The following is a 16,013-nucleotide window of genomic DNA, read 5'->3' on the forward strand; positions in this document are numbered from 1 at the left end:
TGAGGAAGCAAATGACCTTGATTTCCCAGCTCCACTATGGAGCAACTGCTACACGTGTGAATGCTAATATATGTGGTTTTTATTGATCCAAGCAAATATATAATTCAACAGAGCTGTAAAGAGCAGTGGAATACCACCAGTGCTCTCATCCGTTCTGATGTACCAGCAATTGCATGAAATATCTCAAAGCCATTAAAAAGCTTGTGGCAAACCATTAATCTTAGCAATCACAGTGGGGGAGCATGAGGATACGTTTCAGGCTTTCTTTCTGAAGAATGCATTTATATCCTTTAGCAACTTAAATGGTGTTTGTTGGCCTGTCTTTCTCTTTCTTACTTGCTTGCTTTTTTAGACTTTGTGAAGTAAATCTACTCTTTTCTTTTTTATATTTTCTTACGTGAATCGCAGACAGTAAAGCAGCACAGACGATGTTGTATAGTGGGAACAATTTCACCCTGTTATGCTTCTTTTGCTGCATTCTGCGTGTTTTAGGTCAGACTTGGAACTTAGTTTAGTCACATTAAAGACAATCTGACATGCAGTAAGCGGTTAAATTCTGCCTTAATCTCTCTGTTCCACATTTCATTGCGCCAAGGTGACACCAAACTGCCATACTGTGATGTTCACATATCCTACTTTTATTTTTCAGGGTTGACATTTATATTTTGAAACCTCCTCTAAAAAGTCAGGAAAAACATCCTTTGTGTGGGAGTTTGAGTATTTGCTTGTCAATGAAAACCTGTCCACAGACTGGATGCTTTGCACAAAGACTACGATCACAAGATAAGTATGCTGGAAATAGCAGGCAGCCACTATTTATTTTCCGCCTGACTAGATTTATTGTATTTACTGGCTCCAGAGTGACTCATGATCACCCTATATCTGCTGGTTTTGGTTGCTGTCACATTTGTTGGATATTGGAAAGGCCAATATATAACCCATACAATTACAGTTTTATTGGGTTCACAGATATCGCCTAGAGGACCACAAGCTCTGCTGAAGGATGCATATAGTGATCCACAACAACCACAACCTGACTGAACAACATTAGAGGCTCTTTCTCACTGATAAGAAATAAAATCGAGGTCTGGGGGCAAAAACTTAAAATGTGGAGGCTGTTTTTTTGTATCATCTATATATTCTATTATCGGCCAAGTTATGCATATTGTCACATTTATAAAAAAATAAATAAAAAAAACTGATACTGATTTTAAATTATGAGTAACATTTTAGTGCTTTTAACATAAATGAAGAAGGGCACAACTGATTGCATATAATTAGAAAAATATGTATTCATAAAGGCTATATATATATATTAATTTATGCTATTTTATCTTTTGCAATATTGTATTTTGTAATAAATTAAAAATAAAAACTAATAACTAAATTATAATTCTAAATGCAGTGAATTTAGGCATCAAAATATTATAATTTATAAGAAGAAAAAAAAATAATGTATTGAATGTGTTAAGTTTAACTTCAATTGAGTGTTATATGACAAAAATAACTAGGGGAAATGAACATGCATAAATTAAATATGCAACATTCTCTAAAAAAAAAAAAATTCCAATAATTCCTCTAATGTATGGTAAAGTATGGCCTGTCAGAAGAAAGAAATTGCTAACCAGCTCAACTTTAACCCTTTCATACTTCACCATAATGGAAAAGTTCATTTTCTGACAGTGGTACATACATTAACGTTACATGGACTGATGCCAGAGAAATTACTTAAAAGGACAGTAAAGATCTGCAAACCTTGATTGTAAAGCTTGCCATCCAAAACAAGTAAGACAGAACAAATGAAGTGTGGACATGATAAGTAGCCGTTGACTAAGCATCTCTGACATGCAAGGAAAGCCTATACTTCTCACCCACCATTAACCACTCAATCTTTTCCCACTACTGCTGGAGTGCCTTTTGATTTTGATGAATTTATATAACATGCATCAAAGCCTATCCTCCAGTGATGAATGAATTTATTGATTGTGCCTCTCCAGTGACTGTCTCAGCCAACTTAATGGTAATTAGAGCAATTAATCTGGACATGGCTGATTCTTACAACAACACAGCTACTGTTGTTCGCTTTGCAGGGTTGAAATGCTTTCAAAACAGCTGCACATGCTTTTGAAATGTAAATGGCATTCCGATTTGAATATGGGAAGGTATCCCAGGTGCAATATGTGATATTATGTCACATTATCATAATTTTCACATTTACCAGTGGTTGGACACTATGATCTAGTGTATGGTCTATTTTTATTGCACAATTAACTACTACACCGTAACACAGTTTGATTTCAACTTTTGTGTTCGGTTTATTGTATTAATTGTCTACAAATCTGAGAGCAAACTTCATAGCCAATTGAAAAAGTCCCTCTAACTTTGCACAGTTCTTCTAATTGTCAAGTAACATTTTCTGTTGCAAAAACGTGTTTTGTGTGAATGGGCTTATGCTACCTGTGAACTTTTGTGCTTGCGTCTCACTTCTTTTGCAGAGTCTTGCACATTACATTACATTCTTTTTTTTTTTTTTTTTAAGTTGAAAAAAGTTCAACTTAAAAAAAAGCTTTATGCCTAGAATGTTTTCCATTCTTGAATGTACACTTTACTTATACGTCAGTATAGAATATCTGGCTTTCAGTGCATTCTTACAGGAAATTTTTTCATTGTTGCAATTTGCTAGGCTATTGATATAGAAACTGTTTCCCCATTTTACCCAATATAAAATTTGCAGTTTGCATTGAGTATACTTTGTATATCCTTGCTAAAAATATTGCAGCAAACAACTTTGGATGACAGTTACTGTATTGAAATGCAGAAGGCTGCACTTCTTATGTATGCCATATATCCATTTCAATAGTACAACTTTACACATTACTGTATGTGGGATATTGATTGAAAGAGACTGGGTAGGATACACAGTTACACTTGAGCTATTTCAAAAAACTGGTTTATCATTGGTTGATCTATATTCTTTTCATTAGAGAAAGTCAAGATTCACCTGCACAATTCATGGCAAATTTACAAAAAGACTAATAGAAATGTGTAGAAAATATGATTGACAGTTTATGACAACTAGATCAACCATTCTGCTTTTATTGACATATATATATATATATATATATATATATATATATATATATATATATGATGTTTTGAGGGGTAAGACTATTGCATTGCAGAACTATATAATACATTAGGAGCAACATGACAATAGCAACTGATAATGTAGTAAACCGCAGATAAATGTATGTAATCATTTGCATGAATTTACCAAAGCAGTCCAATTTGTTCAAAAGAATGAGAAACTGCTTTTATGGTGTGCACAAGTGACTAGATGATGTGGAGGTTGAACAGGTAGTTTTGAGAATTACATTTCGGATTCAAGAAATGCACCAAAGCGACTGAGAAAAAACTGTGATACATTTTTGAATTTAGACAGTTAAGTTACAATGAAATTAGTACAGCTTTATGGACAAATAATAATAATAAATAAATAAATATATAAATAAAAAAATAAAATAATCTGCTACTTTATCAAAAAAAAAAAAAAAAAAACCTCGTCTCTCTGTATTAAGATATTGGAGGACATAGTGCTTATGGATCCTAGAAGAGCAGATGTTTAGAGCAGAATGTTGGATCTCTTCAAAGATAAGATTAATTTCTGTCCTCCATTTATTTCAGGATAATTCAATCTACGACAGCAGTGCTCCTTGTCAGAATCTCTGTATCAGTTCCATGAACTGTTGTCTAAACTGTGTGGTGAATTGTGCCACAGAATAGTAATGTATAGCTCTGTGTGTGTGTGTGCGTGTGTGTTTGTGTGTGGTCCCTCCAAATGACATTATTTAGAGGTGCTTAGTGGGTGATCTCAGCAAGAAATGTGACCTGAATTGAAGCCCATCTCACCCTACTTGAATTATCCCATGTGGATTTGATCCTTTTCCCTTTATACGAGCACATAGATCAGGCCACGTACAAGATGAACTGCCATTGTCTCTCACATTTGTCAGTAGAAGGAGAGCCGGGAGGTTCTCGGACTACCTACAGGCCTAAGTGGCAGGCATTCAGAAAGTGACACTTCTAATACCGTCTCCGATGACAATGACAGTATTTTTTCTCCAAGCCGAAAACTCATTTTGCACACGCCGCACCGCACAAATCTATCCTCATTTTGCCTGGGCCACCTGCCAGATTTAATGACAGCTGCTTATCAAGGCAGAAAATATATGCAGTTGTGCAGAACAAGGTTTCTCAGCAGTCAGTGGGAATGTCACTATGTGATAAAGCTTCTTCATAGTAGTCTGTACCTGAATGTCTGTCTAAATGTGAGTAGGTTTGTTTACTATAATATTTAAAGTGTAAAGTGCAGCTTCTAACTCATTCATTTCATTATTGTAATAGTTTTTTTTTCATAAAGATACAAGGGTCTGAAATCTAGACCATTGTGGCATTTCTATGTTGAAATGGATTGTAACACCTTGTTTTAATATACTAATACTGTTTATAAATTGCAAAACTAAGTAATATTTTAGATGTACATGTTAATATTTTAGCTTAGATGTTATGCTGATGCTAACATTACAAACTCATGAAAAAAAAAAATCATTAAAGTCATGAAATAAAAAAATCTGTTTTCTAAATGCATATTATTGATCTTATTTTGAATGATTCATCTGTGGGTGTTTATCTTTCTGACCTCAAAATCAAAATGAAAACTCAATGTTCTTAGAAGTACGCCATGATACAGAAGAAAAGATCTGACACTACATCATTTTCACCACAAAATTAAATATACATTAAAATGTAAGTAAAAATAAAATGTAAAATACAAATATATAACTTTGTACATCATGTAAAGAGCAGGGTTACTAAAAATGACAAAAAAACAACAAAATTACTAAAATAAAAAAACAGAAAATACAAAAAGAGATTCAAAATGTTAATAAAAACTAAAAGTATTTCAGTCATACTTAATTAACACTGGCATAGCGCTATATAAGGTGCCTGTTTTTTAAATGTTTATTTTTATTGCTTTTTCACGTAGGGCCAGTTCAGACAGCTTTTTTCCCTTAATAAATAAAATAATAATTTAAAAACTGCAGGTTATCTTTGTGTAATATTAATTTGTTTGATGATCTGAATCTTTTAAGTGTGACAAATATGCAAAAAATTACAAAAACAGGAAGGGGGCAAAAACCTTTTCATGGCACTGTGTTTGACCTTTTATTTTCATTTTAATGAAATGTTTATATACATTTAGATGTGGGAGAAATTATGAAACAATTAATTGAATGACAGTTTGGCTTGACTTTAGCATTTGGCTAGTAGGTTTAAGCTCACAAGCTATATAACATAATAATACAACTAACTAAACTAAATGTGTACGAAAGAAAACTGAGATCATCAAGCTATTTTTTGGGGGGAGAAAATGAGTCTTAAGGAAATGGGGAAAAGTGAAATTTCTTCTTCAATAGCACCAGTTTAAATAGTACATGGAAAAAAGTAGTACTTTGTGCAACTTCAAAAGGTTCTCCTATGGCATCAGGGCTGTCAAACCCTGAGTGTGTGTGTGCTTACGCTGTGTAAGTAAGTGTGAGTGGGTGTCGAGATGTTGTCAGTGTGTTATGGAGCTGTCCTACATGACTAGGAACTGGCTGCACACCCACAGAGGCCTTTGGAAACATCTACAGCGTCCAGCATTGGACCTTGCTGAAGATGATGTTGCTAAGCCGGGACCTATCTGTCAGTCTTGGCCCAATGGGAACCACAGTGAGACAGAAGGTCAGTAGAGCTCCTGACAGGAGCTTCAAACAATGCCTTTCTCTAGAAACCATCTGCCTGACTGTGCTCTGTACTGTCCATCCTCTTCCCTTGCTCAACAACAAGTTTCTAGAAACCCTTTGCAAAAGTTTCTGGACTTTTCTGAGATGCACAAGAGTGACTGTTCCCTAAAGCCACTTGTTGAGTGTCTGTCCTATAAGGGAGGACAAAGAAAAGTGTCTGTGTGTGTGTGTGCGTAACAAATGGTGATATGTTAGTAAAGTTGTGCAGCCCTGAGCAGTGCAAAGAATCCATGGTGAATGTATGAAGGTAATCACAGGGATTAAAGAATTCTGAGCTTTAGGAATATCACAAAACAAGTATGCTATCTCTTTTTATCTCACAATTCAGATTTTTCTTTCTCACAATTCTGAGTTTACGTCTCGCAACTCTGTTTTTATTTTCCACCACAGAATAACAAAAAGTAAATGTTTTCTTGCAAATGCAAGTTTATATTTCACAATGTCTTTTCATCTTGTAATTCTGACCTTTTTTCTCAGAAATGTGCATTTGTATCTTGCAAATTCTACTTTTATAGCTTGCAATATTTGCAAGCTTTGCAGTATGGAGTGTTTTTAGGTAAAAATTTGAAACATTGAAATGGCATTTTGGTGATAAAAAATAAGTAACTTGCTATTCTGCTTAAAAAAATGGCTTGACATCTTAAACATCCCATTATAATCTGAACTGTTCAAAATATTTAGTTAATGGCAACAGCACAACGTAAGAGAAGGACATGCTATGCATAATTCATTTTCTAAATCCACCGCAATTATTCCCCCAAGCAACATGCAAATATTAAATAAGAAACTGCCATTTTCCCCATTTGCGAATATGCGATAGGTCGACCTATGCTGAGTTGTTTATTGGCTTCTTTAGGGAAAGTGAAGCACTTGTGGGATTTGGTGGGGAGAAGTATCATGTTTATGACAGTAGTACAGTTTTGTATAATCCCTTCTTAGACTAACCAGCGCTGTTGCTGGGTGAATCCATTCGTTCTGCTAGCTGATTCAACCCGAAGTGAATGGACTCCTAAAATCTTGCACATACTGGAGTACTTAGCATACACTGTTCTTTAATCCTAAAAACAGCATCCACCAACAGTGCCATGCTAATCTACCTTTGATTTACTGAGTTTATTTGGTAATGAGAAGCATGGTGAAGCAATTTACAACCTGTATTAAATTAATCAAATGGCAAATGGGAGATGTTTATTAAGTGTGCTACATTTGATGTGCAATACATACAGTAATCAATCGAACAGTTTGAAGCAAATGTAAATTTTTCTCTTAAGGAAGGCCTTGTAGGAAATATAGGAAGCCTGTTTAAATGTCAAGTCTTTGCGAGACCGAAGGATACAATCCTTAGTGCCTGGTAAGTGGGTGCCATTTATTGAAGCAAAAAATAAATTCACTGAAAAAACACATATATAAATATATATATAACTCATATTCTGCATGACCATATTCTTCATCCCTAATCCTACCAAATACCTAAATTCATCAACTACTTTATTATCTATCACTAAGCAGCAAATTAGGAGTTTATTAAGGCAAAATGTATAGTTAATGGTTTGTTAATAGCGAGAATTGAAACTTAAAATAATGTGTGACTGCTTCATTTGAATGTTTCGGCGTGACATAGCATGACAGCGAGTTGTAGAAATATGTATGTGACAACATCATTGCGAACAGCTGAAATTGTTCGTTTGTTTATTAGTTTTAACCGATTCATTGAAATGAACTGTCTGAAATAACAAGTTTGTGGAAATGGATTAAACTTCCCATCATGATCAGCGAATGACTGAGAGGCGAATTAATGGGTGCTTTTTAAACAGAAGGACACATCCTTGTAAGGCTGCATATCTAGGCTACCACGTCAAAAAACTCCATCGAAGGATGTCACAGTTTGAAGGATCCTTAGTAAGCAGTCTTTATTTTGCGCCCTTCAGGCTGTTTTGAAGGACACATCAGGTGTTTATTCACCCACAATCCTTTGAACTCATTCGCAAGCACGAAAAATGAATTAGCTGAAAATGAATCGACATTGAGCTTGTTCAATTTTATTATGTTATGCAAAAAAAAAAAAAAAATTTTGAGGTGAAGGCATTATGTTTTGTTTTGTTGTAAATTAATAACATAATGCTAAAGGGTGAGTAATGCAAACCACTGGGAGACCACAGACGGTGTTATTAACTGTAGTGCATTATTAAAAAGAGTCTGTAAATATAAGTATGTTCAATAAGGATTCTTCAAATTGTAATTACAGTAGTATTTTTGTGCCGTGACTTCAGGGTGGAAACATTTATGATGAAGCCAAACGCACTTACTAGACCCCATCTCATGTTAGCATTCATTGCTGAGAAAGACTGTAACCTTGAAGCATCAGAAGGACTGGACTAGGAAAGATGCATCCTCACTAGGTTGTGTCCTTCCGTTTGAGAAGCACCCAATGATTAGCTCTATTGAACTGAAAAGGCAATGAATAGGAGCTGATTCCCTTTGATGGAGTCAATTCCATCCTTTGGAATCGATTCTCGATTCCTAACGTGCCGGAATGGATTCTTTTTGGAAACAATTCCCAGCTCTAACAGTGCATATTTGCATCATAAATGAGCAGTTCCACTCTAAATGCACATCTGGTCAGCATAATTTAATGGGATATGCACCAGAATTATGACTAATTCTCTAAAGTATGTGATGTAAACAGAAAAAATCGATCAATCTAAATATGGATTAAAAGCCTTAATGGAACACTAGACATGACATATTTACCAGAATGAACAGGTTAGTACCATCCAGCTTTGATTTGGCGTGTTTGGATGCATACACCTGACTCAAATTGATATATTAGTGTCACTGAATTATATTTATCATAAAACACTGGTCAGATCTTGAAGAAGAAGTGTTATACATTGATATTTAGTATTTTTATTTATGACAGTTGAGTTTTCAATATATATACAAATAGACCTCAGGCTGTGCGTGGGGATCATTCTGCACCAACAGGGGTGGTGCTACAATCATTTTGTATCTTAGAAAGCCATCCAGTAGGAGATATTGGCTGAGGAAAGGTCAATGCGTGGTGCTTTCGAACAAAGTTGAACTAAGTGCATTGAGGCGCAGATTGTGAGGGAAGATGATTTCACATCCCTGAAGTATATCTGTTTGTATTGGTGTGTGGGTGTTATTGTGTTTATCTGTCCTTTTTGAGATGCACAGTGTAGGAGGCTATAAGACCAAAGAAGGTTATTGTTTTGTTTTGCTTTTGTTTTTGTCAAGTACTGGTTTTGCAAGTATTGTTTTTTTTTTAATTCTGATTTTGCTCTTTATTCCATGTCATTCACATGTTTAAGAAGTTGTTTGGATTATATTTTGCATAAGCATATAAATACATATGCAGGCATATAAATACATATGCATATTGTGTATATATATATATATATATATATATATATATATATATATATATATATATATATATATATATAAATATATATATATAGAGAGAGAGAGAGAGAGAGTACAGACCAAAAGTTTGGAAACATTACTATTTTTAATGTTTTTGAAAGAAGTTTCTTCTGCTCATCAAGCCTGCATTTATTTGATCAAAAATACAGAAAAAACAGTAATATTGTGAAATATTATTACAACTTAAAATAATAGTTTTCTATTTGAATATACTTTAAAAAAAAAAAAAAATTATTCCTGTGATGCAAAGCTGAATTTTCAGCATCATTACTCCAGCCTTCAGTGTCACATGTAACATCCAGTCTATCACATGATCATTTAAAAATCATTTTAATATTCTGATTTATTATGAGTGTTGGAAACAGTTCTGCTGTCTAATATATGTGATGAATAAAAGATTAAAAATAACTGCATTTATTCAAAAAAAAAAAAAAAATTCTAATAATATATATTCTAATAATATATTTTCTTTACTATCACTTTTTATCAATTTAACACACATCCTTGCTGAATAAAAGTATTGATTTTATTTAAAAAAAGGAAAGAAAAAAAAATACTGACCCCAAATTACTGACCAGTAGTGTATATTGTTATTACAAAATATTTATTTTCTTCTTTTTTTTTCTTTTTTTTTTTTTACTTTTTTATTCATCAAAGTATCCTAAAAAAAGTATCACGTTCTAAAAAAATATTAAGCAGCAGAACTGTTTCCAGCTTTGATAATGAATCATCATATTAGAATGATTTCTAAAGGATCATGTGGTAATGATCCTAAAAATTCAGCTTTGCATCACAGAAATAAATGATAATTTAAAGTATAATAAATTTTAAAAACAATTATTTTAAATTGTAATAATATATCACATTATTACATTTTTTCTGTATTTTTGATCAAATAAATGCAGGCTTGATGAGCAGAAGAAACTTCTTTCAAAAACATTAAAAATAGTAATGTTTCCAAACTTTTGGTCTGTACTGTATATATATATATATATATATATATATATATATATATATTTTTTTTTTTTTTTTTTTTTTTTTTTTTTTTTTATATATATTTTTTTTTTACTTCTATTATTTTTTTAAATTACATTAATTGTGCAGACCTTCAAAAGAAGAAGAAGAAAAAAAATCACAAAAATGTCCTTTTAACAAGATTTTATTAAAATGATTGCAAAAACAAAGCTGGTTCTGAGAAAATAAAAGGTCTAGCATTACTTGTTTGTTGATACCACATGGTTTGATATTTTGTTATCCAGTGTAATGAAATTCATACATTTTAAGTGTGATTTGAGTGTCTAAATAATTTTTGGAGCCACTATATATACAGTACAAACTTGATTTCATGGTGCCTGAAGTGGGAAGTCGTGGCCTAGTGGTTAGAGAGTTTGACTCCTAACCCTAGGGTTGTGGGTTCGAATCTCGGGTCTGGCAATGACTGCTCCGGGTGTGTGCTCACTGCTGTGTGTGTGCACTTTAGATGGGTTAAATGCAGAGCATGAATTGTGATTATGGGTCACCATACTTGGCTGTATGTCACCTCACGTCACTGCTTTTTTTCTTCTTTTTTTTTTAAATATTGTTTATCAAAATTCTGCATGACAAATCAGTTTTCCATTCTAAATCTGAACGAGTGTTCTCTCTCTGCCGTCTGGCCTCCTGACTAAAGGGGCAGGTTTCTGTGAGGCTGAATAAATAAAACCCTTACGTTGTAGCTATATGCTATGGTCAAAGGGCCCTTTTCCCAAGCCCAGCACTTCACCTGCTGAAAGGAGATATGCGTTCTTATGAGTGCAGCGCCACAGTTAAAGGGATTTGAGCTGCTTTCATTAATGCTCCATCACTGAGCAGGAGAAGCTTTTAGAGCCAGCTTGGGCTTATCTCGCTGATTGAATCATTCTTTGAATGTGGAAACGCTCAGCTAGGAGAAAAACCTGAGGTGCCATCTTTTCATGCTTCTTTCTCTTTGGCTCTCTTTACCTTGGTTTTGCTCTCCCTTTCTCTCTCTCACACGCACAACACCATTTTTCAAACCGAAGATTTTATCAATCTGGTTTTCTCACTACCAGAGCAATAAAACAGACAAACCCTCCCTCTCGTCGGTTTAGATTTCTATTCCAAGGTGCAAATGTATCACAGTCAGTGAACTTTTAAGAACTCAGAATTAAACCCCATACGTGGGGCCCATTTATCAAAGCAGCCTACATTTGTTATTGACTTGTAGGCCCTTGCAGGTCTTTTCAAAGTTTTCAGAAACAAATTGACCAATCACACAAACCAGAAAACACATTTTTAAAGCTAAAATTATATATATAACTGTTTTTGAAAGATGTGTCGTCGCCCAAAGTGATCCTTCAAAAATCATTCTAATATGCTGATTCGGTGCTCAAGAAACATTTTATATTTTTGTTAGGTGGATTTTTTTCAAAAGTGTTTTTATTTGAAATCGATTGATATATTAATAATATAAATTGTATATATTACATTTAAATTATATTCAAACTATTTGAGTAATTGAATAAATAGGGAATGCATGGCTAAAATGGCTTTTAGTTTCCAAATACTTTTTCAATGGAACCGACTGACTGCTTTTCTGATTGATACTTTGAGAAATGAATATCATTCATTAATAACATTAACTTTTAAATAGATTTACTCTGTAGGGGTTATTGTTATTTTTCTTGAACTCAACATTTAGCAGATGGTTTTCATCCAAAGCACCATACAGTACACTAATTGCAGAGACAATCCCCTAGGTGTACTTTAGGGTTAAGTGCTTTGCCTATGGACACAATTGTAACAGAGTGTGATTGTTTTCTCGTTAATGCTCCCATTTCCTTGGACACCTGGGATTGTACCTCCAACCCTTGTGTTTGCAGTATAGATCCCTAACCATTACACCACTGCCAATTTCTACTGCATTACCCAGTGCATTATTAATGTAAGTGTAATTAAAAGACACTTTGCTGGAGCTGTGGTGCAGCAGTATTGTGTCATAGTTGTTTTTTTTGTTTTTTTTTTGTTGTGTTCTTTTCATAGTATATTTATGCGCAAAGTGCATCTGTTTACACTGAAGTGAACTCACAAACCCTGCAAGAAAGAGCAGCTGAGGGAATATGACAGTATATCAATCATTTGTCACCACCAGTGAGATTTACCTGTCATTTTAAACCTGAGAAGTTCCACTCTTCCATTTAATCCAGTGTATTGAAAGGTGTCAACCCCAGAGATTATTCAGCAGATTTTAACACTTTCATAGCCATTGGATTAACCTACCTGAGTCCATGAAGTCATTGTTGAGGTTGATCCAGGACTCTTTGCTCTTACGCAGACTCTCCTCCATGGCTTTGATATCTGCGAAGGGGCAGTTGCAATCAGGGAACTTTGCGGAGCAGCGGCACCAGCAGTCATTGTTGTGGCACAGTAGCTCGCCCTCTGAATTACACGCCACATAACTGAGGGCCGCCTCCACAAAACGATTCCGCAGAAACTCAGGAAGCACATCCTGTAGACCTGTGCATTTGGGAAGAGAGAAAAATCTGTTTACTGCCATGTTAGACTCTGTGAACTAAACTGAAATCGGATTCCAAGACCAGATAAGAGATTTTGTAAGCTACATAGCACTGTTTGTCTGCTGATAGGTTGGTAAACAAGTACAGAATGGTGTTTGGATGTGCTAATATGTTTGGCCAACATCTCAAATCACCAATACGTCTGAGATTCCCGTATGGACACTTGAAAAAAATCAATTTCTGAGTCATATGACACCATTAAGAACCCACCCATCATCTGCCCTCTGGCTATTCTCTTCTCTCTCAGGACTCTGTCTGTCTCTCTACCCACTTAACTCTCAACATAATATGTTTTCTATTTTAAGTCTCCATTTAGAACAATACAGTAATGCAGTGGCACGAGGTAGACCTCTGAAATGACAAGGAAAGTGTAATTTTTGCATGGTAAATTTGGTAATTTCCACTTCCATTAGATATTTTTCATTTTACCTCTTCTCTCTCTCCTTGTGAATCTGTATTTTGCCTCTGGCTTTTTATTTATTTCTATTTCAATTTATAATATATACACTTCTTTAAAAGTTCAGAATTGGTTCAATTTTTTTTTTAAATAATGGTTTTGTATTTTAATATATTTTGAAATGTAATTTATTCCTGTGATGGCAAAGCTGAATCAACAAGCAACTAATACTATAATATTTTTGTATGTTTATATTACTTTTTCATTAAAACTACCAGCATGATCAAAAGACTTAGATTTTTTTTTTTTAACATTGCTTCAAAAACTATGTATATAATTGGTATAGGTTTTATTTATTACTCTGTGTGTGTGTGTGTGTGTGTGTGTGTGTGTGTGTGTGTGTATGTATATATATATATATATATATACATACATACATATGCACACACACACACACACACACACACACACACATATACACAGATATACCATTAGTTGACATACTGTATCTACTTCAGGCATGATGAGGGTCATAAGTACATGGAGGTGTATCTTTCATCTTTAATTTAACCGGTTTCATAACAGACTCACTAAACAGTTCCACATTTCAAAGTTCAAGCTGCAGTGTAATTTCAGGTGCATTTTAATTAAGACTTGACTTTAGGTGGTGAACCAGATGTAGACCGTTTGTGAACATGATACTGTATGTGTGTGTATTATCACACTCAGGGCTTTTTCTTTATTTTTTATCTGTTTAAAAATCTCTTAAACCCTGTGCTTTCTAGACTATCAAAAACACCACTGCATAAAGACACATTATTATTGTTTCACAGTCCTGATTTGGCTTGGCAATACAGGACAGGCTGAGTTGGGAAACAGACAGCATTTAAAGTGGGTCAGAGAGGCAGGCAGCCTGACTGCTCTAACAGCATCAGTAATGGGAGTCCTATTTGGGACAGTAAGGTCTGCTATGTCAGCGCAGTAATGGCGTAATGGGATGAATAAAGACCAACAATCTCCATGGCAAGGTCATTCAGCCGTAAACCTCTGTCATGAACTGCAGGCACGCTGCAGACAGGGAATCAATGCAGCTATTGTGGAATTCTCCTGCCTGATTAGATATTTTGATTGCAGGCAAAGGAAGAATTGACATTTGCCCGGGAAACAACTGATTGATTATTTGAGCAATTGGAACAAAGCGGTAAAAAGATGGAACAGTTGTTCTATCTTTCCGTCTTCCATCTTGTCGAAAAAAAAAAAAAACTCATTAATTTGATAAAACACTGTAAAAACAGTAATATTCTGAATTAATATTACAAGTTAAAATAGCTGTTTTCCATTTTAATATAAAAAATATAATTTATATATAATTTATTTCTGTGATGGCAAAGCTAAAATTTTAACAGGCATTACTCCAGTCTTCAGTGTCACATGATGCTAATATCATTTTAATATGCTGATTTGGTGCTTAAGAAACACTTCTTATTACTATCATCAATGATGAAACCTGTTGTGCTCCTTAATAGTCTTGTGGAAACGTAATACTTTTTTTCAGAATTATTTAATGAATATAAGGTTTACTTGCACATTTAATCAGTTTAATGCATACTTTTCTAAGTTAATTAATAAAAAAAAAAAATGATGTGGTTGCAATTTCTAATAAATTTCCCATTCAGCCTTGATAATAACATGTAAAAAAATCCACCTAGATAATTTGGAGAGCAGAACCCCTCTGTTATTTTTTTTAGATGTGATCTCCTAAGGCCTTCTTATCAATACTCACCTATGAATTACTCATGAAAGCATTTAGTGCTGAATACATGAATCCACAAGCCGTTCCACCACGTAAGTGAAAGATTCAGATTTCACAGCCCAGCTGTGGGTGCTGAACACCTGCTAATTATATTATCTGAGAAAACGCTCTTCACAGCTTTACCAGGTCTGACATCCTTCAAGAAAGAATCAATGCCTTTTGCCTTCATATTCAGCCTTTTTGAATTCCTTTCCCAGTGTGAATATTTATGATGTGTTCCTCAGTATTTATTCGTCTGATTGTGAAAAACAAGAGACGTAATTAGAAGCAGTCTTTGTCTTAAGCTTTGGCTTCTGCTGGGTAGAGAGCCAACAGTGTGGGGAGCCTCACAAAAGAGACTGACTTGGATGGCTTTCATACCGGAGACAGCTAAATGGCTGCTCTTGTGCCCCCTCCTCCACAGTCTCTCTCTTTTTAAAGCGAATGAGAGGAACGTGAATCTTTCCTTTGGATTATTTCAGTCTTCTATGATATTGACGGTTTGATGTCCTAATTTTAAAGGGTCTACATTCTGCTCTCTAAAAGGACATGGCACTTTGATTGAAAATATCCAGGGAAGCCCTAAGAAATGAATGAAAGAATGCAGAAAGAACGGATACAAACATGCGCAAATATAGGCCAAACTCCTTTCTCTCCAACTGTTTCCCCCTACACTTTCTTCCCAAAGTACTCAGCAAAAGATAAGCTTTGGTGCTGAACCCTATGGCTAGCTCATTAAAGTAGTTACCCAAATCTGGGCAGCAGGAAACTTGCTTCAGGAGATGGCAGTATTAATTGGGTTGATAATTTAAATGTCAATGTCAAGAAGGCAGTGGAAATTGGTGCTGGCCACGTGTATAATTAGCAACGGCTAGAGGCTTAAAAACCCTCCTTTTTGCTCCTTTCAGTCCTGTTTCTGTCTCTCTTCTTTTTGTTGTTCCAATCACCTCTGACTTGTG

The 16,013-nt window shown here is 34.6% G+C and overlaps 1 protein-coding gene and 1 long non-coding RNA gene across 2 annotated transcripts in view; one reads left to right on the forward strand and one right to left on the reverse strand.

Annotated features, from left to right (window-relative positions):
- LOC109106856 overlaps positions 1–16,013 on the forward strand; it is a 61,392-nt gene that overhangs the window by 26,054 nt on the left and 19,325 nt on the right. The window lies entirely within an intron of this gene.
- Positions 1–16,013, reverse strand: part of LOC109106854 (BMP/retinoic acid-inducible neural-specific protein 3-like) — a 52,648-nt gene that overhangs the window by 17,040 nt on the left and 19,595 nt on the right. Inside the window, 1 exon segment of the mRNA XM_042718541.1 lies at positions 12,570–12,806. Within this exon segment, the coding sequence (XP_042574475.1) occupies positions 12,570–12,806 (237 nt within the window).

The sequence above is a fragment of the Cyprinus carpio genome, chromosome B2 (assembly GCF_018340385.1).
Source record: "Cyprinus carpio isolate SPL01 chromosome B2, ASM1834038v1, whole genome shotgun sequence".
In the NCBI taxonomy this organism is placed as follows: Eukaryota; Metazoa; Chordata; class Actinopteri; order Cypriniformes; family Cyprinidae; genus Cyprinus; species Cyprinus carpio.